Source organism: Papio anubis, chromosome 13 (assembly GCF_008728515.1).
Source record: "Papio anubis isolate 15944 chromosome 13, Panubis1.0, whole genome shotgun sequence".
Lineage (NCBI taxonomy): Eukaryota > Metazoa > Chordata > Mammalia > Primates > Cercopithecidae > Papio > Papio anubis.
The window spans coordinates 613,629-639,773 of NC_044988.1; the positions used below are offsets into that span (position 1 = coordinate 613,629).

The following is a 26,145-nucleotide window of genomic DNA, read 5'->3' on the forward strand; positions in this document are numbered from 1 at the left end:
GAGGGAGAGAGGCAAGGAGGAGTATGTGTATAGACATGTATTCAGATGATTAGATAGCAGGTTTACAGATATTCATTTTAATAAGAAAGAATTAATGAATAAACCACAGAGAGAAAAGAGGGTCATGCATCTACCAAATATGACATGAGGGGTTTTGATTAGCTAAAATTGGACACTCAAGAAGGCAGAGGGTCAACAGATGCGGACAGCCATCAGTTAAAAAGGCAGGCACGCAGAAACAGCTCTAGGAAGAGAAATAAACTAACAGACACCTATGCAGTCATCGGCAAAACGAAGAGACTTTGCTCTCCTTTGTTGAGCTGAAGGTGAGGGTGGAGAATTCCTGTTTGCTTTCGGATCCCTGCCCTGCCTCACACCAGGACCCCATGTGTGGTCCCACGTCCTTAGATACGTATGCCTGGTCAGGGCACTGTTCTCAATTAAAAGCAACTGCAACATCAGTCCCAATCCATAGTGGCCACGGCCAAATCAGAGGCTGAGGGTGAAGCCAAGAAGAAAAACAGGCGTGAGCTAAGCCTAAAGAGCACGGTGGCGTTCCTCCGCGGCCACTGCTCCAACCCAGGTGTGCTCCGCGAGGCCGAGGTGAGACTCCCTAGAGGCCCGTTCCTAATGGGGACTATAAAGACATTGACAGTTAGGCTTAAAATAACCGTGAGGACCAGCCGTGCCTTCCAGCTGAGCCGCCTCCAAAACTCTAGGTGGGACCACGGAGAGCGCAGCTTGCTACAGCCCAGCTAACTTCTCCAGGGAAAGTGAGGGTGGGAAAAAATAAATCACAGATGTTTATTGTTGGCCAGGCACAGTGGCTCAAGCCTGGAATCCCAGCACCTTGGGAGGCCAAGGTGGGAGGATCCCTTGAACCCAGGGGTTCGAGACCAGCCTGGGTAACAGAGAGACTCCATTTCCACAAAAAAAAATCTAAAAATTAGCTCAGCGTGGTGGCTGAGTGGTCCCAACTACTCGGGAGGCTAAGGTGGGAGGATCGTTTGAGCCCAGGAAGCCAAAGGCTGCAGTGAGCCATGATCACACCACTGCACTCCAGCCTAGGTGACAGAGTGAGACCCTGTCTCAAAAAATAAAATAAATATATATTGTTGTTATAAAAAGCAGAAACAGGCTGGGTGTGGTGGCTCACACCTGTAATCCCAGCACTTCGGGAGGCCAAGGTGGGAAGACTGCTTGAGCCCCGGAGTTTGAGACCAGCCTGGGCAACATGATAAAACCCCATCTCTAATAAAAATGCAAAAATGAGTGCTCCCTCCAGTCCGTGCCTCCAAGATGACGAAGAAAAGAAGGAACAACGGTCGTGCCAAAAAGGGCCGCGGCCACGTGCAGCCTATTTGCTGCACGAACTGTGCCCCATGTGTGCCCAAGGACAAGGCCATTAAGCAATTCGTCATTGGAAACATAGTGGAGGCCACAGCAGTCAGGGGCATTTCTGAAGCAGGCGTCTTCGATGCCTATGTGCTTCCCAAGCTGTACGTGAAGCTACAGTACCGAGTTGTGCAATTCACAGCAAACTAGTCAGGAATTGATCTCATGAAGCCCACAAGGACCGAACACCCCTACCCCGATTTAGACCTGCGGGTGCTGTCCCACGTCCCCCACCAAAGCCCACATAAGCAGCTGAGTCCTTAAGGACTGAAGACGGACTATTCTCTGGAGAAAAATAAAATGGAAACTGCACTTAATAAAAAAATACAAAAAGTAGCCATGTGTGGTGGCGTGCACCTGTGGTCCCAGCTACTCACGGGCGCTAAAGTGTGAGGATCACCTGAGTGTGGGGGGTTGAGACTGCGGTGAGCTGAGATCACATCACTGCACTCCAGCCTGGGTGACAGAGTGAAACCTTGTCTCAAAAAAAAAAAAAAAAAGAAAAAGAAAAAGTAGAAATATCAGCTAAAACCTAAGAGATCTGTTTGACATTGACGAGGGTGTGATCCGGTGGAGCCAAGCACTGTAGCTCTGCTCTCAGAAGTCAAACTGCAGAGAGCTTCACAGGGGCCGTGACATACTCCACAGATGAGATGCGCTGGACCAGCACCGCTCTCGACAGGCAATATGTCCCATAAACATTACTTCTGTGGCCGTCAGAAATCAAGGCCAAATAAAATGCTGAAAGGTGAAAGCTCTCTGGTAGCAAAGGTTGCTGTTTCACGAGGTCACTCTAATTGGTCAGTGACCCTTGGCAGCTGTTGCCCAGCCTCTGCTGCTGGGGACCTGGAGCACAATCTTCTGCACGGTTCAGGCCTGGCCTTTGGTTTACTGACTGTGCCTAACACACACCTCCTGCTCACTGCCCTTCCTCGCTCCTCCTCTAGTTAGTCAAGCCTTTCCCAGTCACTCTTACCACCTCCTTTCCTGGAATCCAATTCACATTTGGGTCTCTGATAAGAATAAACATGCAAATAATGAAGAATGTCCAGGACTGCTTTGCAATAAACGCCCTTTCCTATTCAGTGCATGCCATACAGACCCCAGGACACCTCCTGCGGACCCGGGAGGCTCAGATGCAGCCAGAGGGCAGTGTCCCACTCGGCAGACAGCGCACAGCACAGGGCCACGCATGCTGGCTTGACAGAGTTCTCAGATACAACAGTAGACAGATGCCTGTGGGTACCAGGGCACGGGACAGACAGATCTTGATTTGTGTTAAGTTAAAATGGTTTAACCTTTGTTGGGGGACTCATTCTGAACCTTTCTTTGTGAGCAAAACAGTCCATCAGAATTACTGAAAATAAAGTGCTCTTGTCCAAAATACTCCCAACAGCCTCTTATTCTTTGGGATGAACGAGTAACAGATGCAATGTAACAAACCTGCTTGTTTTCTTTCTCCAGAGCTTCTAGGAAGCACTGCATAAACACTTGAATAGTGGCTATGATTTCCGGGGCCCCATCGGTTTCCAGGAGTGCACACCTGAACAATGCAAAGTCAGATCAGAACACGTTTAACAAGTAATCCGGCAAACATAAAAACCTGTACTGTATAAGGGAAGAGTGGAAACACTTTTTTTGTGCCATAAGCTTCAGCAGTATCTCAAGTCATCAGATTTCAGTCCTTGTGGGAAAGCAGAATAAATCTGTTGCTCTCTTTTGTAAATATTTTCTTTAAAAGTGCAATGTGTAGAGCTCTCTTTCTTGGTTCTTAAATTATTAAGCAAATGCAAATGCCTTCCATACAGGCGTACATACTCTGTACCAATATTTTTGTATTGTATGCCTGGACACGCAACATCAACATTCTGCTTTCACAAGTGGAGAAATGGCTTGGTCCATCCACCCAGCAAAGTAGGAAAAGAATCTGTGTGTACCTGTACCTGGTTTGGTTTCCGTGCATTTTCATACAATTAATTTTTCTTTGTTTGTTTAAAAAAAAAAAAAAAAAAAAAAAAAAAAACCCTCAAATTTTGCTAGCTTTAAACCCTAAACAGTCATTACTGTAAAAATTCCTTTCCCCAAAGTCTGCAGTCTGCCCTGCAGCCTCTGCTGCTGTGTATTAGGTGGGAGGGACTAGAGAGAGAGCTGATACGGGTTCCCCTGAAGAGGGGCTGGGACACTCCAGGTTGACAAGCTCCCCAGCTGGGTCCAGTCTTAGTACTCCATGGTTAAAACTCCCATAACTGCCAACCACAGCTCAGCTTCATGGCTATGAGCTCCTCGTCTCTTGCCGTCTGTAAATCTAATGCATTTTCCAAGAAGTACTCGTATTTTCAAAATAAACATTCAATGTGTTGTAAGAGAACACGCAAGGTGTATTTTGCCCCACAGAAGAGCTCTGTTAAGAACGACTATTTATTTATTTTTCTTGGCTTTCTTTAGCTTTAAAGTCTTTTAAAAAGATTGGTCAGCCCTCACGTGGTGAAGGGAGTATATTGCTACCCTTTATTCTGAGCTGAGAAAAATCCTACATGAATATTTCATGATATTAATATCTAACTCAATTCTGTGTTTCTATTATTAGAATCTTTAAAGGCTAAAGAAAAGAAAGTTATCTTAATTCTTAGGCACTGGCCTTTAAATTTACACTGATTTTTTAGTTTTTACCTCTAATTACCACAAAGCTCAGAGGAATAGGAGGGAATCAGAAACTCTAATTTCCCTGTGGTACAGCCAGAGACTACCACAGCATTTTCTTTTCATGTTTGGAAATGGAACCTTTTTTGCATCAATTACTAGAAGAAACAGTGTAACATTTACCTGAACATCTCATCAACAACCCGGAATATGGCAGGGTGGCAGGCTGCTTGAGGCTGTAAAAGGAGACCAGGAGGTGGTGAAATATCGCAGGCACTTTCTCACAAACTTGCTATTATCAGCCCCAGGAGTTATCGGGAACTGCTCATGTCCAGAACACTGGCATATTCCTTTTGGTTAGAAAACAGCAGCACTGCTGGACTGAAAACACCCCACACACAAGTGCAGACGGTGGTCTCCTGGGCACGGGTACAGGCTTCCTGTATATTCCTCTGTATACTCCTGTATGTCCCACGTTTTCTACAAAAGCTCAGGCGATCCATAATACAGGATCAGTAGGTACTACGGAAACTTACACATCCTCTGCCCGCATGCGGGGGCTCCCGTGCCTCCAGGTCGGGCCGTGCCTGCAGCCTGCTCCTTCCTGCGAATTCGGTCATGGGTACCCGGTAATGCAGAATTATTACTGGCAAACCAGCGACCACCACGCCGGACTCAATCACATGCATCTTAGTGCACTGAACAGCTTACGTGATTTAAGACGAAAAGCGGGTTCGTGAAGAACAGTAAAAGGCATCTAACTTCTCTAACTTCCCCTTGATGTTCCGGCCGTGGGTTCCGATCACTGCTCTGCGGAAGCCCCGGGAGCTGGGGGCAGCTTCCCCGGCCCAATCCCCGGTTCCCTATGGTTCTGGCCAGAGCTCAAAGTAGGAGACGATGCCCGATGCAAACGCCCATTTGTGTTCCAAAACAGGCCCTTTATAGCAGGGTCCGTGATGTTTCTGGCACCAGAGCGGCTTCGTGGAAGGCGCGTGTCCGCAGACGCGGCGGGGAGACGGTTCCACGGAGCGGCCGCCCTCAGACCGGGGGATTCCGCGCATGCGCAGTCACCGCGGGGCGGCTCCGGCGCGCAGGTGGATCGGGGCTCCCGGAAATTCAGTCGTGCTGCACGTGCTATGACCATAGCTTCGGGAAACGCTGTTGGCAGGCCCCATCCGCCCCATCCGCCCCGTCCGCTCCGCCCCGTGCCCCGGCGCACACTGAGGCAGCTCCGCCCTCCCCGCGGCCGCCCGCGGACACCGAGCCCGCGCCCTCTAGCGGCCACTCGCCAGCACTGCCGGCCCCGCCGGGCTCCAGGTAGCAGCTCCGCCCCTTGTCCAGGACAGGAAAATCGCCCTTTAATTATCTCAGGATTTCTAATCTGCAAGTTAAAACGTCCTACTCTTTAAATAATCTGTGCTCCCTCCTCCTTCACTGATGTGCATTTTTATCTAAAAGGAACTTGAAACTCTTACAGATAAATTCATTATCTATGCAAGAAAATAATTTGGCAGGACCACGGTTGGAGAGAGAAGAGGCAGGTTATTTCGTGGCTTTGAACTCAGGCATGTGAGTGAATCTCCTGCTGCCCAGTCTCACTGTAAATAACAACAGTTATTAAGCGGTCACTGGATATAAGCACGGAAAACAACGTTTCTATGCATTCATAACGAAAAAAATAAAACAAGGGGAAAGCAACTGTATGTCTTGAAGAAATGTGATTCATCGAAGTTTGCCAGAGCAATTTTCAAAGTTTGCACGACAACATGCCTATTGAATAAGAGTGTTTAAGATCAAATAGCACTCTTTGGTGCCCACAGGCAGACAGACAAGAAAGAGCCTGGAAATGCATTGATAAGATCAAACTTGAAAATGGCAAAACTGAATTTCTTTTTTCTAAATAGTCAAACTATCCCAGAGCCATTCTATAGGTCTGATGATAGTACAGAATCATTCCATACTAATTATAGTGATTTCCAAACAGCAAAGAAAATGATCAGATGTGTAGATTAGGGCTACCATGAAAACCACTGGGGCAGCAAGGAAGCCAGCTCTAACTCCGTTCGTCAGAAGAGAGTGAGCGCTTGGATGTGCTCTTCTGCTGTGAGCTGTTTTCTAGCAAAATCGCTCCGTCCGATGTTTTAAATGTTTGCTGGCTGTGTGGAATCTGCTTGTTCTTTCCCATACAGATGGACTCTCCTCTTAGATTTCTTTCTTTCCAAATATTTCAGACCCTTGGCTACTCTCAGCCTGCTTCCACAACCCATTTTGGCTTTTAAAACAGATAAAAGACCAGGAGGCAGGGGAACCTGCGGAAACAGCAACGGCAGAGATTTTGATTTGAAAACCAGTCTCCCTTTCCGCCCCACAGCTGTGAACAGCTCCTTCTCATCTGCACCCCTCACCGATGGCTTTTAAAATGAGACTCTTTATACTTTCTGAGCACATAATTTCAGGGTCAGTGAGTCCCCTCATGAGGACTGGAGTACTACAGGTCAGGCTTGTGTCCCAGCGACATCAAATCACAAAAGCAATCTTAAGCTGCTTTTCTTATCAAGATAATCTTCCAAATAGAATTAAGGTTTTAATACACGCTTCTTTGGAAGCCGAAGTATCTTCCCCCCTAAATGTCTGTAGCCTCCTCTAAGTGATGATGCAGGCGTCTAACCTCTGTGAATCCTGTTTTATGTGTAGGGTGGGGCACTCCGGTAACACACCAGAGGTCACGCTGCAGCCCAGGGCTCCAAAGCCCCATGACCGGGGCCATTATCTTTTCTATAAAAGCGAGGAAAGAAAATAAACCTTTTGTGGTTTCCATCTGTTTGTTTTTCTCCATCCTACCAAAATCTGTTCCTTCTCAAGCTCTCTCTTCTCCATCTGGCCTAACGATTTCCACGGGCAGATCATTTCAACTCGAGGGGAGCTATGTCAGCAGGAGGACTTCAATAACACGAGTCTCGTCCTTCCCTATTTCCCCTAGTCTTTTCACTGAATGCCCAGGATGACTAGGGGGGCAACGATGGAGAGCTCTGGGTTCTGCCTTCCTTCTCCTATAGACCCAATGGTTCTGCTGGGTGTGCATCCCCTTGGGCTGATGAGTGCTTTCCCTCTCATCTCCCCTCACGGCTACCCCAAACTGCATCATCTCCCCTCCACCTAGAAAGATGGCCATCTTCATCCCTCAAAACACAAAGGAAGACAAAGTCAGCATGGAGTCGATACACAATCACCACGGTCTCAATGCCTGTTTTGGAGGACAGCATGGAGTCGATACACAATCACCACGGTCTCAATGCCTGTTTTGGAGGACAGGCAAGGGAGAGACCAACTTGTCACTCTGCACCATGAACTGTGCAAATTACACAGGCTCTTGTGTCCGGTCCTTGATGTTTACTTAAGCTGTTATTTTCATACCGACTCACCAGTGAATATTACAAGCCACTTGCCACTTGAAAGAGGCCTGAGAACGCAGAAAAACAGAATTCTCAGGAAGAAGCATTTCTTTTTTTCTGTCATTTGCTGATTGTGTGTGTGTGTGTGTGTGTGTGTGTGTGTGAGAGAGTGAGAGAGAGAGAGAGAATAGGGAAGAGGAGAGGGAGAGAAAACAAACCAAAAAGGGAAATTGGACTATGATTTAAGGTAATTCACAGACAAAAGCAAATCCCTTTTAGAAAAAATAAAAAGGCGGTGAAGCAACAGAAAAAATTATCAAGTACTTTCCATCTATCACCTTTCATAGGTATATTCGCCTTAAAAATAAAGAGGGAAATAGCAGATGACAGAGAAGCTGAAGTTCATTAAGCCTGGCATAGATTCTTTCCTGGTATTTTCATGTACTTGCATGCAGTTTAAATATTTACTTAGGAAATGGGTCATTTAAAGAATCAGCTAATGGGCAGCTTCCCCTCCAGTTTACCCAGCAGCTGGACAATCCCGTCCCACTGTGTAGCTGTTTCCGAGCCACTGTTCTCTCCACAGTGGGAAGCCCTTGCTGTTAATATGTGCATATTCACCACAAAATGCCTTTCTTCTTAAAAAGAAGATTCTCCATAAGAGTCATTTCACCAGTGAACTCCTCTATTGAATTGAAACATGATTTGGCTTGAGCAAAACCTATTTATACAAAACCTTTATATCTATCATGTACTATGAGGCACCTTTATAAATATGTATTTTTTATTATGCCATTTGCTTCTTTTCTATTTTCAAAATACTAAACATAAGACTCTAAATATCCCTTTTACATTTTCAGATCTATTTTGTTTTAAAACATTCAGGTTCCTTTTAACAAATTGGAGCTTGGAAAAATTATTCTTTCTTTTTAATCTTTACCAGATGTTGTTTATACACAAACAATTTTTTCAGTACTCCATAATGCAGTTATTGTTTAATTAGTGATAAATCTGTCATTCCTGGGCTTAAGAACTTAACAAGTACCAAATGTACTTTTGCGTCTTAAATTTACATGAGCTCTCCTCCGTATTTGGACACAGAAGTGGGAGGCACAGGGATGCCCAGCACCCCCTCCCCAGCCCCCTACCCCTGCCTGAAGTCCTAGCCTTGCCCAGTGGCCTCTATCCAATTAGCCAGGGTAGCCCAGGCCGGAAGAAAGCTCCTGGCCACCTGCTGCTTCACAGCTCAGCCTGAGTGGCAATGACCCCTAGGTCCATCCCTGCTTTGTTTCGGGGTTTTTTCCTCTCTCCCTTCATCTCTGGCCACAAGGTCTGCATCCCCAATTGCAATTCCAACTGCAATTCCATTGCAAGGAAACTTGCAGTGTGGGCCTCTGTCTTCACAGAAACGATGCTGGAGGATCTGGTGCCCCCCTGAGGCTAATTCTGGAAAGTGCAACTCCAGTCCAAGACGCAGACTCTTCCAGCTTTTAGCAACACACATCAGCCAGCACTACTGGACCACTGCTAAATTATCTACTCCAGCGCTTGTTCAATTACATGCACCACATTAAAGAGCTCAAAAGGAAGTGCTGAAAAGACTGAAATAGCAGGAAAAGAAAACCCTGGCATGTTACTGAAAAGCTACTTAAGCACGGCAAACTGACGATATCACCCAGGATGTGGAGTGAACTCTTCAGCACAGCATTTTACCAAGGAGGAGCTGCACACTGGGAGTCTGTGTAAAGGAAGTTTCTTTTTCTTTCTGAAGTGCTATAATAGCTACCTGGAGAATGAGGAAAAAAACACATCCTATCCCATACCAAGGAGGATATATACTGAGGTATCTAGATGCTTTTTATTCTTAAGTTCTTATTAGATAAATCTTCTGAATTGCACCATAAAGATTTTTAGGTAGGAGAGAAAATGAAGCATATTCTGATATCAACTATTAGTGAAACAGAAACAGAACACTCAGCTGGGTGCCTCCTCTGCTCCTTTTCTTTTGGGGACAAGTCCGCCTGGGAAGATGAGGCTAACTCCTCTGGACCCAGCTGCGGGTGGGCTCTGCTGGCAAAGGAACGAAAGGGAGGGCATAGGAACCGGGTACCTTCCAGCCCTGGCATGCAGCTTGCCAGCAAAGCACAGTGCCACCCTGACACCCTGCAGACACTTTTCATTCCAATGTGGAATCCAAACAATAGCTTTCTGGGCTCCACAAACAGAACTGTAACTAGAAAACATAACATCCTTCTAATTTGGGGCCAGCCTTGGGAAACCGAACAATGCCAAGGAGGCAGCATAATTAACAAGGGGCTTTCACTGCTGTGGCTGACATCAGTTTTTAAGGTCAGGTCTGAAGCTACGGATTATGGTCTTCCTGTGCCCGTGCTGTCAAGGGAAACACAAGACCATCTGCTTTTGAAAAGTTTCCGTCTGTACAGTAAATGACCATCTAGGGCTAATACCTCGCTTGATGTAGGAGCCACCAACTGTGGCGGACAGCATGACTCGAGGGCAGTCCGGTCTACCGCACGGAAGCCAAAGGGGAAGCCTCAAAAGTGAACGGGCTTTGAAAACTTCTCTTTCATTTTAGATGTTAAATACATACACAGTCATTTGGAACTCAGGTAATAAGAGACTAATCCCTCATTATTCATGGTCTTAATGGAAAATACCAGACCTGCGAGTCCAAGAGGCCAAAGAACATGTGGAAGGTCATTTCACTTTGTACAACCTGTACCACAATTTTATCTTTTGTTTTTGCTACATTTTGGTAACTACAGAATTTCCAGGACTCATTCTGGATAGTCCCAAGAGAGAGAAACATAATTAACAGTGCTCTATATAAAACACAAGTTATGTAGACCATCACACTTTAATTACTCTCGGAATCCAACCCTAATGTAATAGGCATCAGGTTTCCGCTGGAGCACGGCGCAGCAGTCTCGTGCTATCTGAGTCTCAGAGATCTCTCTGATACTTCTGTACAGTCCTGTCACTGCACCAAGATGCTGCACTGCGATAAATGAATCAGATGATGCAATTAGGAAGCAGGGCTCTTCAGGTTACCCCTGCAGTCACTTAGCCACATCACAGGCCTATTCCAGCCTGCCTGGCTTTCTGGCACTGCAGGCCCGGGATGCTGAGGAGAACAGCCCACACCAATCAGGGGCTTCCACTCATCGTCTGTATTGTAATTACCTCCTGGAACCATGAGGCGCAGAGAGGTCACATCCTGCCAGTGCCACAATACATTAAACCAAATAACACCCTCTAGAATCCCCCTTTAGCCATAATAGAAGCTCTGAATTTCTGCACACATGATCCTGATAAAAGCTTTTGTAAGTCAGCGGAAGATTACTGTAAACTACAAACTGGAGACTGAGCATTATACAGTGATGTGCAATGGGACAGCCTGCGTTCGCTGTCTTGCATCTGCTGTGCTCACCACAGTGCTACTCAGGCATGAGGACCGCAGGCGAAAAGGACATGGAGAAGGTTCAGAGAAGAATCCAAGGATTAAGGAAAGGCTGGAGAAAAGGCAATGGGACTAGAATTTCTCAACAGGGAGAAGACTTAAAGAAAATGTCATAAGCACCCTGGGAGCAAGCACATAGCCCAGTTACTATATTTTGCCACTGAAAAGGGCCCAGAGAAACTGAAGTCCTAGTATGCGCATGTCAGTTAGAAACAGATTTAGTGGGCAATAGAGGTAATTTATGACCTTGAATCACCAGGAATGGGCTGTCAGAGGGCTTCTGAAAGTCGTGATTTATTTTGAATTGTACTGCAATCATTTAAAATAAGGTGCATTCCTATTTCTTGCCTTAATATACGACTCTTTTGGATGGTAAGGTTAGGTAGTAATTATCCTTAAGAAATCTCTTTGGGCGCTCTCAGTCTTAATATACACATGTCTTCCTTTCTCTTCTATCATGGCAAACGTTCAAGTCAGGTGGGATCAGTGTGTGCAGCCTGAGGTATGGGTGAGAACAGCGTGGCTGTCAGCACCCGCAACCCTACTCACGTCGCCCTGGGAGGCCGAGGGGAAGGGTGAAAGGGGCCATGAAACAAGGGGAGAAACGGGATCGAGGAGGAAGGCAACTGATTCCATTAGGATTCCCTTAGACAGTCTGCAACTAGAAAGGGAAAGAAAGAGCACAGAAGTCCCAGCTGCACTAAACAAGCCTCTAGGAGGTAGGACAAGTGGGCACAGCCAACCTCAGAGACTTCCTCAGTCTCAGCTCAAGGGCGAGGGTGAACACTCCCTCCTTCCCAGAGTCCCGGCCAACAACTAAAGACCGAACTGTTCCCTGTGGCTCTCGGAACTCACTTTCTCTGCTTGTAGGAAGCAGGAAGAGGTGGAAGGCAATCTCTGTGCCACATCGCTGCAGGTTCCGAAAGCTAAAGGGAAACAGGGCAGAGTCCACTGGGGCTCCTGGAAGACAAAGCAACTGCAGGTTTCTGAATCGTTTTTTCAGGGTGCCTTGGTCTTTATTCCCGTCCTACAAAATGTGCTCCAGTCCCACAGAGCTGCTTCCCACGAAGGAAGATGACTGGCGAGTCAGTGGTGGCGAGGGCCACTGAGAGCCCAGGGTGCCAGACACCGGGCCCGGAGGTGGATGTCCACGTGGGCTGGAGTTCCCGGCTGCACAGTCCTGAGGGGGAAGGGAGCCAGCATCACTGCACAGGGGAGGGTGAAGGCAGGTGGCCTCACACCAAAAGAAAACTTACAGAAGTCTTAGCAGGTTCTGCTGCTTTAACCATTTTTCTGGGGTTTTGTGTCTCTCGAGTATTTCACCTTTCCTCTAGTGAAGAGCTAAAAGTTTATTTTTTGAATGTTTTTAATTGATTCCTCCTCTTACCCATAAGTTCATTTCTAAAAACTTATTTTCCATGCTGAAATAATAAATACTGTTTTTAAAAAGTCTGTTGTGCAAATGTCAATTCTTGTGAACATGTGATATATGGCACATCAATCAAGTAAACCTCGAATCTCTCCCTGCATGCTCCAAGGATGCAGAAAAGCCCCTACGTTAGTGATTTCAAATATAAAATGTAAATACATGATTATTTATAAAGGTTCCAATTGCTCTTCTGTTTACATCCCCCCCTTTCATTCTCTGACTAAAAGAAATGATTCCCAGCATCTCCTTCAAGGATTTTTTCCCTCCATCAAAGCCCAGCACGTACCAGCGATGAATCTTTTATAAAGCATTCGATCCTTCGCAGACAATTTCTCTCACTGGAGATTAGCTTTTCAAAAAGATGCAGCATTGCTTTTTCAAGGCTGGGAAGGTGCCGAAGCCAGAGGCAGACTACAGCCGACATGGGGAGAGAAATCTTCTTCCTTTCAGAAAGAAAGAAACAAAATTTTAAGTAGAAATGGCTTACTGAAAAAAGAAGATTCTTACTGAAGAAAGAAGATTCTTACTGAAAAAAGATTAAGAAAGTTCAAAATGCTATCACTAATCCAGTTTGTGAGACGACTTCTCCTCACGGTCAGCGCAGTGGCTAATAATGTATAGAACCAGTGAACATTTACCAAGTACTCATTTGCAAAATAATGTGAATATGCTTCCACTTCAACTCACCTTAAGAAATCAGAAATGCTTAGGAAAAAAATTGCTTTCAAAAAGAATAAGCAAATGTCTACTGATGGAAGAAAGAGGGAGTGATAAAAAACGGGATGGAAAGGCCTTGTGATGCCCAGTCCCTAACTGAAGAAATAAGCGTGTTCAAACGTGTGTCATCATGCCTCACAATAGGGACATGGACCTGGGTTTCAGTCCCAGCGCCACTACCTACTAATTGTATGATCTTGGGGAAGTTCACCTCAGTTTATTCATCCGTAAAATGGGCCTATCTCCTTCACAGTGTTCTTGTAAGGATGAAATGCAACAACACACCTGCAGAGATTAGCACAGGGCTTGGCACATAAACATTCAATAACTGTAACTGTAATCGGTTGCTTGAAAGTTGAAAATATTTCTAACAATTTCAAGGCCAGATGCAGTGGCTCACACCTACAATCCCAATACTTGGAGAGACTGAGGTGGAAGGACCACTTGAGCCCAGGAGTTCAAGACCAGCTTGGTCAAACAGTGAGGCCCTGCATCTACAAAAAAAATGTTTTTAAAAAAATTAGCCTGGCATGGTGATGTCACACCTGTAATCCCAGCTACTTGGGAGGCTAAGGCAGGAGGATTGCTAGAGCCCAGGAGGCTGAGGCTATAGTGAGCCGTGTTCACATCGCTGCACTCCAACCTGGGCAAAAGAGCAAGACCTTATCTCAAAAGAAAAAAATCCAACTTCATATATGGTGGTTATAGCCCAGTTGGTGCACTGGACCTTAAGTATGACACTGGATAGGTTAGTAGGACTGGGAATCAAAGGTTCCTTAAAAAAAAAAAAAATTTATATATATATATAAATGTGATCTCCCGCTCACACCCTGAGCTTCAACTTGTCCAGGACCCACCAGCAGGCCCCGTTCCTCATCTCCCCACCTCCCACACCTGGCAAAGCCCTGCCATGGTGCCACACCCCCTCAATACTGGACATGCCATGTACTCAGATGAATGCCATGGTGCCACACCCCCCCAATACTGGACATGCCATGTACTCAGATGAAAAGAAGGGAAGAAATGATTTCTGGAGGATTTACTAAGAGATCAGTTTGAAGTGTGTGGATTTGGAGTGTCTGAGGCACAATCAAGCAGACATTCAACAGGTCCTTGAATATCCAAGGTGGAAGCTCCGGGAGAGGTATGGGCTGAAGGTACACATTTGGGTGACAGAACCCCAAGGGAGGAAGCTCTGAGTGGAGAGGCAGGCAGGGGAGGAGGAGCAGCTGCAGATGGCAAGAGGCGCAGAAGCAGAGGACGCTGTCCCCAGAGCACAACACGACACAGGCCTCGGGCAGGAAGTGTGCCTCTGAGCAGTGCCGCAGAGGGCGAAGGAACCCTGGGTGTGCCGGGCAGGCCCTGGATGGGAGCGCGTGGCGGAGGGAGGAGAGGAGTGGAGGTGAAGTCAGGACTGGAGACAGGACTTCAGAGGACTGGCGGCCCAGAGGTGGGGCCTAGCGTGCTCCTGAAAGGCTGCCGCCGGGCAAGGCGCAGAGGAGTGGGAGAGGCTGAGCAGCAGGGGCTGGAATGATGCTGTTTCGCTTGCACTTGAATCCCCAGAACAGCCCGACAAAACAGGTACAAAATTATCCCTTCCTCGCACAGAAGAGGCAGCCGAGGTCAGAGAGGACCAGGACTCGCGGCTGGTAAGACCTGAAGCCGGGGGGCTGAGGTTGCAGTGAGCTCTGGAGGGGTGCAGGAAGCCGGGCCTGGGCTCCGCGGAACAGCGGGCGGATTGACGCCGTGCCTGTGCCTATGGCCCTCGTGAAGAGGAAAGGCTTTTCCACCCAGGTGGTCAGCCAATTCCAGCCGCATCGGTGGAGCCCCGGGGAGGGTTCCTGTCCGGTAATCGGCGGGGAGCAGAGCGCCCCTGGGTGTGGAGAGGGCGCGCGTAGCTTCCATCATGGAGCCAGGAAGCTCTGAAGAGGAGAGCTCGCCGCTCAGTGGCTCCTCCCTTCTCAAGCAGCAGCGCTGGCTTTGACCGGCTTCCTCATGCCTCATCTTTTTCCCGGATCCGTGTAATACGAGTCTGTGTGTCCCTGGAAAGGCGTTTCACTGCAGCGAGAGGTCGTCTGCCAGCACCGCATCCTGGCCGAGAGCCACGAGTCATTCATCCCGCCCGCGGGTGGCGGGGAGGCCGCCACGGGGAGCAGCAGCAAATTCACAGGCCCGGCCCGCCAGCGGCAGGAACGGACGGACACCGCACGTCACGCAGGCACACGAGTCACGCTCCAGTCATAAGGCGCGTGGTGCGCCCGTTCTGGTTTGAAAACAATGTGTGTTAATGGCTGTCTTTTTATTAGAGCCTTGATTCAGAGCACGCTCTACTAATTGCTGTGAGTGATTACGTTTATGGACCGTGTTTAATTTTGGATAGATTTTGCTCTAAAATATCAGTGACTTAACTCTTTGTAATCACTGCTGAATGAAGGAATCGCTGAAGCAGTATGATCTTGATATGCGTGCCTAACAGAATTTGGCCAAGCCAACATATTTGTATTCTACATGGTGCTCTGAACCAGGCTGGGTTTAAATAAAAAGGCAAATCACAGAAAACGCACTGCAAATGGCCTTTAAAAACGTGCAGCTCTCTCATCTAACAGTAAAGGAAGGGAAACGCACCAGTGCAGTCTCAGTTTCACCTTCCCCGTGCAGGCGCTGAGAAGAGTGACAACACCCAGTGCCGGGGTAGGCACAGGGTGCGCCTCCTCACAGGCAGGCGGGCAGTGGCTTCACACGGCCAGTCATGTGGTGCCACTGAAGAAAATGCAAGACACACACCCCCGTCTTCATCATCGTACTGCCGTGAATTTGCCTGGCAGAAACAGAAACATCAGTCTGAGGATATTCATTGCAATCCTTAAATATGATCAGGACAAAACTAGGAACACTGCAGTGTGCACCCATGGGGACGGCGGAACAGAGTGTGGGCCTTGTGCCATGGAGCATGCCCCTATTTCAAATGAGCTGGATCCGTGTCCTGGGAGGGGTATTTAAGACGTGTTGGTTAACACGCAGGTTCTGGAGTGATGTGGCTCCTTTTGTTTCGACAGTGAGCAGAAAATGGCTTTATATGGACTTTATGTTTAACCAGCATAAGGTATGGCTACCAGAATTACTGGAGGATGAGGAGGAGGAGGTAATGAACATTTTCTGTATATACCCTGTGCTGTATTGTTTGACCTGATAGAATGAATATACATATCTACACACACACACATATTCTGTGGAAAATTTAAAGAGCCAATAAAGTAAAAAAGAAAAAAATGTTTTTAGGGAGACTAAAAAATTCCATTCTGTTCAATGCGTTAGTGACAGAAACGCTAAGGTTGTCTTTTTTCTCCTCTATACTGGTTCCATCCATCCTGCCTGGAATTGACCAAAATCATGAATTCAAGAAAACAGAGTAAGATAAAAACTTGACTCCCCCAAATCCCTACCTAATAATTAGGAGAGTTTTCTGTATCGTAGTTATGTTTTAGGGAATGGATAGGACATTCAGAATTTATGTGTAATACATTACTATTTTCTCCTTTAAAATAATGAGCAGTAGGCTTCCAATCAGGGCTCCACTTAGAAATCTGATTTACAGTGACAGTGTCTGACATGAGGCAGGGAAGCCTAAACAGGACGTTCTCCCCTGTCCAACAGACTCTTCCAACAGATGCCTCCTTGACATTTAGAAAACTCTACTTTGTTTCCCCCAAATACTCAGTTTAGTGAGGAAGTTGTGTTTTCTCGTCCTTTCCAAAAAGAGGTAGCAGGTAAAGAAATTGGTCCAATGGCTTATTAAGTAATTTTGGCTCCAAATATTTTTATAGCTACAAAAAACGAAACAAAACAAACAAACAAAAAACCAGAATGCAGAATTAAATTCTTCACAAGAAAGGTTCTTGCTGAGGGAGGCCCATCTGAGGGGCTGTGTTCTAAAGCTGTCTGAGTGGTAGAGAGGCGGCCAGGGCTTCCTCAGCTCAGACAAAGGTGCGCCGGCAACAGTCCACCTTTTCAAACCAGAAAGAGACCAAGGCTGTTTGGGTTGCCAGAGAAACTCACAAAACTTGGATTGAACTGTTCTGGAGAATTGCTTAATTCCAAGGAACTGAAAAGAACACTGTTTGATCCTCAAGTTGTATTTAGGTGACAGCCTGATCTAAGCAATGCATCATAATTCAAAGGTTGCCATCATTATCATCTGTATGTGCAGAGCAGCTCACTTCTCAAAAGGCAGCCGCCAACAAGCAGAAGAAATGTCTAAACCCAAACACACCAGAATGTCTGTCAATTACACATCAATAGCAGCGGATTTTTGTTAGAAAAGTAAAGTTTTCTATGACTAAATTTGTGACCATATCTTATTAAGGTTAAAAAAGCAGGATGTGGCCGGGCACAGTGTTTCATGCCTGTAGTCCCAGCACTTTGGGAGGTCGAGGAAGGTGGACTCTTTGAGTCCAGGAGTTCAAGACCAGTCTGGGCAACATGGCAAAACCTGGTCTCCACCAGAAATACAAAATAATTAGCAAGGCATGGTGGCACATGCCTGTAGTCCCAGCTACTCGGGAGGCTGAGGTGAAAGAATCACCTGAGCCTGGGAGGTCGAGGCTGCAGTGAGCCGTGACTGTGCCACTGCACTCTAGCCTAGGTGACAGAGTGAGACCCTGCCGCAAAAAAAAAAAAAAAAAAAGATATGAGGAAGTCTCTCAGTTTCAATCATGGATAAACAATATTAATAGAAATGGGAGATTTAGTTACTGCTAATTCTTTGCCACCTTTCTATCCTTGGTATTATGCTGACCTTTCTTTTTAAACACTCACCTGTATGATATGACAACATTTAAGTCTGGATTTTTCTTATCTAAGTTGAAAAAAACATAAACCCAACAGCCTGATTGTAGATCGGCCCTGTCTTGTAATTTATGTTTTCATTTCCAGAGGTCTCATTTTCCTGATTTGTAAAATGGCTAGAGCGATCCTGAGGGCATTCAAAAGAATCTGTGGCTCCCCAGAGTAATTCCAGGTAGGCTCCTTTTTTGGGGTAATTTGCTATGCAAGAGCATAACAGATGAGTAAACTACTAATACATAAATTAGTAAAGAAGCATAAATTAGGTTCTTCTGATAGGATAATAAATTGTTTTCTTATTAAGCACTGCTGGAAGCCATATTAGCTCTTTCAGCAATGGGAATTAAGCTTACATCTGGTTTTAGTTCAGTGGTTCTTTTGTTAGGGGGAAAAATATGAGTTGGTGAAAACCTAATACTACACATTGTCAAAAATAATACAATTACTAAAGTCAATAATGGGAACAGCAATATGCTAACAGTTTACAGTTTGTTTGTCGGTGTTTTTTTTTGGATTTTTTTTTTGAGATGGAGTTTTGCTCTCGTCGCCCAGGCTGGAGTGCAATGGCACGATCTCGGCTCACTGCAATCTCTGCCTCCCAGGTTCAAGCAATTCTCCTGCCTCAGCCTCCTGAGTAGCTGGGACTACAGGTGCCTGCCACCACACCTGGCTAATTTTTGTATTTTTAGTGGAGATGGGATTTCACCGTGTTGGCCAGGCTGGTCTTAAATTCCTGACCTCAGGTGATCCACCCGCCTCAGCCTTCAAAGTGCTGGGATTACAGGTGTGAGCCACTGCACCCAGCCACTAACACTTATTTTTATTTTTTAGAGACAGGGTCTTGCTACATTGCCCAGGCTGGAACTCCTGGCCTCAAGTGATTCTCCTGCTTCAGCCTCCTGAGTAACTGGGATTACAGGTGTGTGCCACTGTGCCTGACTTTTTATTTTTATTTTTTAAAGCCTATAGCATCCGCTACTCCCCAGGCCCAACCCCCTTCGGCTTCCAAGATCAGGCGAGACTAGGCACATTCAGGGTGGAGTGGCTGTAGACGCTAATGGTTACGGGATACCATTACTGGTATTGTGGTACTGTGGATACCACGCACCGTACTAAGAATATTACAGTCATTCAACCCATTTAAATCTTAGTGTATTCGTCCTAGTTTGTAAGTTTATTTCTGTTATCCCACCATACTTAAAAAAGGGACCTCTTTTAGCTCTCAAAAGTGGCATGGTCTAGATTTTAAATCATATGGCTGCCCTATTTAACACTCAGAGCCACCCCTGAGCTGCGAGTGTTAGAGTGGTCAGAGACTGGTATGTCAGTCATTCCTACTACTAGGAGCTGTTTTTACGCACAGAGCACTTCTCACACTCCCTGTGTGGATTTTCTTCCTCCACAAAAACCAATGCTCCCAACTCTCTAGACACCAACTGGGTGTCCAGTGATTCAATTCTGACACCACCTGGTGTTAGCACACACCCCACAGGGTAAGGGCTCAGTCCCATAAGACTGCCCCCACTTCCGATGCCAGCTACAAGTCTGGGCCTCTCATTCTTCTGATCAACTAGCTATAAAATCAGAGGTTCCAATGATCCTCTCCTCAGGTTTGATAATTTGCTAGAATGGCTCACAGAACTCAGGAAGACACTTTATTTGCCTTTGCCAGTTTATTCTGAAGGATACAACTCAGGAATAGCCACACGGAAGAGACCCATTGGGCCAGGCCTGGGGGAAGGTTCAGAGCTTCTGGGGCCCTCTCCAGACAGGTCACCTTCCCAGCACCTGGATGTGATCACCAACCTGGAAGCTGACTGAACCCCACAGTTTAGGTTTTTTATGGAGGTCTCACAATGGAAGCACAACCGATTAAATCGCTGGCCAGTAGTGATCTAGGTTTTTTATGGAGGTCTCACAATGGAAGCACAACTGATTAAATCGCTGGCCAGTAGTGATCAGGTGGAACTCTGAGCGTCAGGTGTGATTGCTTCCTCTGCCTACCAGCCCCCATCCCGAGGCTATCTGGGGGCCTACCAGGAGTCACTTCATTAGCCTACACCCAGGTGTGGTGAAAGGGACTTATGAATAATAAAAGATGCTCTTATCACCTCAATACTCAGGAAATTCCAAGGGTTTTAGGAGCCTGGATGAAGACCAAATGCACATTTCTTATTGTATCACAAGATCACAGTCATGCCTTCATTCTTTTCTCTCACTTGTTCACGTCTCATTCATTCAGGCATATAGAACAAATTCTCCATCCAATCTTCAAGCTTCTCAGTATTTTTGAAGCAGCGGATTCGGATGACCTCAGAGGACATGTCATGCTGAATTACTTATACTTACAAAAGGACCTCAGCTGCCCGCCCAGGTAGGTTTTGTGCAATCTGTAGCCTGCAGGTGCCTATGACGGCAGCCCCAGGGACAGACATGAAAAGTTGACATTTAGGCCAAGAAACTTAAAAGTTCCTCAAGGTTATCTAAACCATAAAGAGGGGCAAGCATCTGCTGTTTAAAAGACAGGCAGCCCATTGCTGAAAATATATGACTGCATTTGGAAGCCAAGGCCAAAGACACCAGCCAATTGTCAAACAGATGAAATTCCACTGGTGTACTGTGGTTAAGCAAATAGTTGGAAGGCTAAACACAGGGTAGGGTGCATTGGTCAAAGAAAGCGTGTGGTTTCCAAATGACCACACAGCACATCTGGGGAGGGGGTGTTGGGCGTGGCTGGTAATTTGCACTGATTGACTGGATCAGCCTCGCTGTGTCAACATGTGGCTGGGATGTTCCGTCTACGGGAAAGTGTCCATGGAGAGGCTCCAGCTCTTACGCCACTGCTTGGGGAACTTGCTGAGCTGAAGCCACAGGATTTGGACACACTGAAGACCACCCAGCACTTCTGGACAGTCTGTCCCTTATGGATTAGCAGACATAACTTTCCAAACCAAATAAATTTTATGAGTTGTTGAGGGAGAACGTGCTATCACAAGCAAAATTACAAGCAAGGGAGTGTGGGCATGCCTGGGGAGCCGCTGCTCTCGGCGTCCCTCTGAGCACTGTGCTGGAGCAGGAGTAGCTGTTCTCCGAGCACGTCGCCTGGCCAGTGATTTCTCAAACAGCTTTCACAGAGGACCAGGAGTGTTCACCTCCAGATGCCCTTTAATTCAGCTCTTGCTGAAAGAGTAAGGCTGGACACGGGGGTGGCTGAGACCCTATTTTCCTGTGAAACATATTCCTAGATCAATCAAGAAGGGAGCGGCCACAGTGAAAGGCAAGAGCATTTCAGTTAAATATTCTTTGTAAGTATTTTGAACAAATCACTGTGGAGAGTGAAAATGCCAGCTGGTGTGATCAGCGGCGGGGCCGGGAAGCATGTGCTCCCTTGCAGGTGTCGGGCACCGTGAGGGAAGGATCCCAGCCCCGCGCAGCACGTTCACATTGCCCTTTACTCGGTATCTCACATAAGGACCACACATAACGCTCGGACTCCTCAGGAAGCTCACTCCACTTACTGGGTGAATCTTGACAGAAGGTTTAGAGTAGGCAGAAAAAAGGCCGTTTTATTTTTTTAACCACGAAACCTGTGATTTGACCATTTTTCGAAACATAAGTTACTTAATCTTCTATTTCTCTTTTTAAATCTCACTTTCACAAAGTCCTGGATTATAATCTTTCATATAAACTGAAATTAAAATATGTATCCTAATTTTTAAGAGTTATAGATTTAAAAAATGGAAATACTCTGAATTGTAAGAACAACGGTGGTTTTGAGCCTGTTCCTTTTCCAAACGCAACAACATAATGAAAATCTATTTGAAGATGGAGAAGATCCATTTATGACAGTGAAAACATTCAAAACACAAATATAACAAAACATTAGGAACAAGAAATGTGTAAATCCAATGTGTGAAAAATCTAAACAACGCTCCCATCGATCACAAAAGCTGAACAAATGGTAAAACGTGTTCTTGAACAGGCGCACAGAAAGCCTTAACATCATGAAAACACCAGCTCTCTCAATAATCTATATACTTACAGGAGTCTTCCCCCGAACAACACTGGGTGTCTTCCCTGCAACTAGAAAAATTGGTTTCAGAGTTTATGTGGAATATAAGACAAGCAATGATAGCAAAACAAACTAAAAACAACCCTAGTAATGGAGACAAATCAAAGGGAATGATCCTTAGTTTGCATCGATGCCAGCACTAAAGCAGTGATACTGCCGCGCGCACATGCAAGAGAGGAGGGAACCAGAACAGAAGGTAACAAAACAGGCCTAACTGTGTGAGAACGTGACGAGGGCGCCACCTAAGCCCGCAGGACTGCGCCCCGGAGGCCCGCACCCTTCACCGCGCTCCAGAGGCCCGCACCCTTCACCGCGCTCCAGAGGGCGGACATGCTCTACCACCTGAGAGAGGGGAAAACAACCGCATTATTTCAACAAATGATATCAAAACAAAAAACAAAGAAGGATTGAAAGAGACTTGAAAGAACCTATAAACCAAAGGCAATGAGTAGATTTGAACTCTGATTCTAACAAACCAACTGGAAGAAAAATTCTAAGACAATCAGGATAATTTAATTCCTGACTAGACATGTGATGATAAGGAACTAACATCAATTTTAAGATGTAATAATGGTATTGTAGTTTTGTTTTTTTAAAATGCATTGTATAGCAAGGAAGGGTCTATATATGTAACAATTCTCCGATTTCTCACTGAAAGTATTTAAATAAAGAATTGGGCCGGTCACAGTAGCTCATGCCTATAATCCCAACATTTTGGGAGGCCAACACAGGCAGACTCCTTGAGTTCAGGAGTTTAAGACCAGCCTAGGCAACATGGTGAAATGCCGTCTCTAACGAAAATACAAAAAATTAGCCAGGCGTGGTGGCACACACCTGTGGTCCCAGCTACTCAGGAGGCTGAGGTGGGAGGATCACCTGAGCCTGGGAGTTGGAGACTACAGTGAGCCAAGACTGCACCACTGCACTCCAGCCTGTGTGACAGAGTGAGACCCCATCTCAAAAAAAAAAAAAATTGAAAACATAAATAGAATTAATAAATCGATTTAAAAGCCACAGTATTCTTAACAAAATGTCAGGTTTATAAGCAGCATCATTTTAAAATCACACTGCATGTATACCTTGAATTCAGAAATGTGAATGCTTTGGATCTCATTGTCTGAGACTGAGAGGGCTCTGCAAATTACACCACACAGAGGATTCACAGTGTTTTCAGACGCTGTAGGCAGAGCCACTCGTAACTTGGAGACTGACTACAGCAGTGGTCAGAGGCAACAGCTTTCAAAGCGGGTCCAAAGAACCCTTTCCAGAGGGGGAGGGAAGAACTGAGATGCGTTAAAAGAAAAAATCATTATTATAAAAATTCTCATAATTTATCTTGGGCCTACGTGGAAACATAAGAAATAAGTACACTTTGTTGGGGTTTGCAGTAATATATATTTTTTAATTCTGAAAACTTTTCTAATTTTTAAATTTTATCTAAGCTATTTTAGATAATTTTATTAGATATACATTTTTATGTATATATACAGCATATACATATTTTATATAGACATATTTTAATACATATTTTAGATTATTTTGTAATTTTACAACATTCTATTTGAAAAGTAACATTTATTTATAATGTATTTTCTTGTATTTACGAATGGATCATTGGCTTTAATAAGGATTAAAAGATTCAGTTTCTTATCCTACAGATGTTTCATCAAGAAAAGATGAAACTGGCCGGGTGTGGTGGCTCCTGCCTGTAATCCCAGCACTTTGCGAGGCCGAGGCGGGTGGATCACCTGAGGTCAGGAGTTCGAGACCAGCCTGACCAACATGGAGAACCCTGTCTCTACTAAAAATACAAAATTAGCCAGGCGTGGTGGTGCATGCCTGTAATCCCAGCTACTCAAGAGGCTGCGGCAGGAGAATTGCTTGAACCTGGAAGGCAGAGGTTGTGGTGAGCTGAGATCGTGCCACCGTACTCCAGCCTGGGCAACAAGAGTGAAACTCTGTCTCCAAAAAAAAAAAAAAAAAAAAAAACAGAAATCAAAGGAAAGAAAAGATGAAACTGGAAACTGACACATCAGAGAATTCTCTGACTCATGAGATGGAGACATCTGCTCCAGAGAAAGTGGGCTAAACTGTAAATAAAGACAAAAAATGTGACGAAAGTTATTTTTCCCTTGCCTTTGCAGATGTTAATGATTTACCTTATTGTGTCTTATGCAACAATATTTCAAATACTATTCTGGTGCAAGTTAACTGCCACATCGATTTGAGACCAATCATTCAGAAACTAAAGAAATTAATTTAAATGCAGATGTGATAAATTAATATGTCACCAACAGAACTGTACTTCTGCCTTACAATAGAATCTCTGGACTTACTGTATTCCTTGTAGTTGTCTGGTATCAGCACCAGCTAAGCACAGAAGCTCTTTTATATGAAAGCTGGCCGCACACACAGTGGTAGGGAAATACTTAAATTACTGAATAACTATTTTGAATCTCCTCGTTTTTCCTGGAACAACCGTGTTGACGTTTGCACTGATAGCGCAAAAGCAACGGTGGGTAACACAGCTGCGTCTCAGTGGGAATCAGAGCAGAGACAGTCCTCACGCTACTCTTCACCACCACACACACACAGTAGAAACACTGCACTTTCACATACGAATGTCTGATGAAGCAGTTTATCATACTGATTTTATTAAACTGTTGCCCTCAAGGATACTTTTTAAAAAGAATTCTGTATGGTGAAAAGGAAAGTGTGTATAAAGCACTTCTGCTTCATAATAAAAAACGACGGTTGCCTGGAGAAAAGCACTCCACTTGTGCACCTGCACAACTCTTTCAGCGGCAGACTCACCTGACCACTTTTTGTCATGCAAATTGACTTGAAAGAATGACTAGCAGACAGGCAGTGGTTAGTCACATTTTGGGATTAGGCATATACTTCCTCAATAATTTGCAAAGTGACTCAGTCCCCTCAGGAAAACGACTGATAGTGTTTGTAGCCCATGATGAATTTTAGCTTTTAAGCAGAAATTAGAATCTTGGAAAATCTATGTCCACCAACATAAGCTTGACAGCTTCCCAATACTTAAAGTCGTTTCTGATGAGGTGGCAGTAATGACTATAGGTTTTGATATTGCATAATGAAATATGTCAATGTTTGGAAGATATACATAACTCAATTAATGAAGATTTTCCAAATGAACCATGCAGAATGCTGCAAAATTATGTGTGTAGGCAAAAAAGATCCATTGAAAGTGCAAGACAGACCAATGGGTTTTAATGTAACAGAGTATGGAAAGTTAACTGATACAATTTCAGATTCCACATTGCAACTACCCTTTAAAAAATGACCATTTTCAAATTTTGGCGAGCTATCAAAGCAGAATTATCTACAATGATCTGCGATGGCTGTTAGAATATTCCCGCCTTTCCCAACTACTATCTATGTGGGACTGGATTTTCTTTATACACTTCAACCAAAACAACACATCCCACCAGAAGCAGATATGAGAATTCAGCAGTCTTAGGGCAGAAAATGAGACTTGCAAAAATGTAAAAACAATGCTGCTCCTGTCAAAATTTTTTTTTTTTTTGCCTTGGAAAAGAGCATTGTCTTTCAAGAAAATATGCTATTTGTGTTAACGTGTAATGAAATTATTTTTATTTTTTAAGTGAAGAAACACATTTTTAAAAATTTAGTTTCAAATATGATAAATAAGTGTTTAACAGATTTTAAAAAAAACTCTTGGGAATGTATGAACACAAAGAAGGAAACAACAGATGTGGGGGCCTACCTGAGAAAGGGTGGGAGGAAGGAGAGGAGCAGAAAAGGTAACTATTGGGTACTGGGCTTAATACCTGGGTGATGAAATAATATGTACAACAAAACCCTATGACATGTGTTTACATATGTAACAAACCTTCACATGTACCCCCAAACCTAAAATAAAAGTTTAAAAAAAAATGCTTTGGGGTCCTCAGTAATTTTTTTTTTTTTTTTTTTTTTTTTTTTTGAGATGGAGTCTCGCTCTGTTGCCCGGGTTGGAGTGCAGTCGCGCGACCTCAGCTCACTGCAACCTCCGCCTCACAGGCTGAAGTGATCCTTCTGACTCAGTCCCCCTAGTAGCTGGGATTACAGACACACGCCACCACACTTGGCTAATTTTTGTATTTTTAGTAGAGATGGGATTTCGCCATGTTGGCCAGGCTGGTCT

At 45.1% G+C, this 26,145-nt stretch overlaps 1 protein-coding gene and 1 pseudogene across 16 annotated transcripts in view; one reads left to right on the plus strand and one right to left on the minus strand.

Annotated features, from left to right (window-relative positions):
• FANCC (FA complementation group C) overlaps positions 1 to 26,145 on the minus strand; it is a 224,328-nt gene that overhangs the window by 22,797 nt on the left and 175,386 nt on the right. For 15 of the 16 annotated variants that reach the window (XM_031654792.1, XM_031654794.1, XM_003912008.5 and 12 more), the window contains 3 exons: positions 12,624 to 12,780; positions 4,219 to 4,271; positions 2,839 to 2,938 (listed from right to left, as the gene is read on the minus strand). In XM_031654792.1, coding sequence (XP_031510652.1) covers positions 2,839 to 2,938; positions 4,219 to 4,271; positions 12,624 to 12,780 — 310 coding nt within the window. The remainder of the gene's footprint in view (positions 1 to 2,838; positions 2,939 to 4,218; positions 4,272 to 12,623; positions 12,781 to 26,145) is intronic. The other variant, XM_031654800.1, reaches the window with a different exon arrangement.
• Positions 1,179 to 1,777, plus strand: LOC103878547 (annotated as a pseudogene).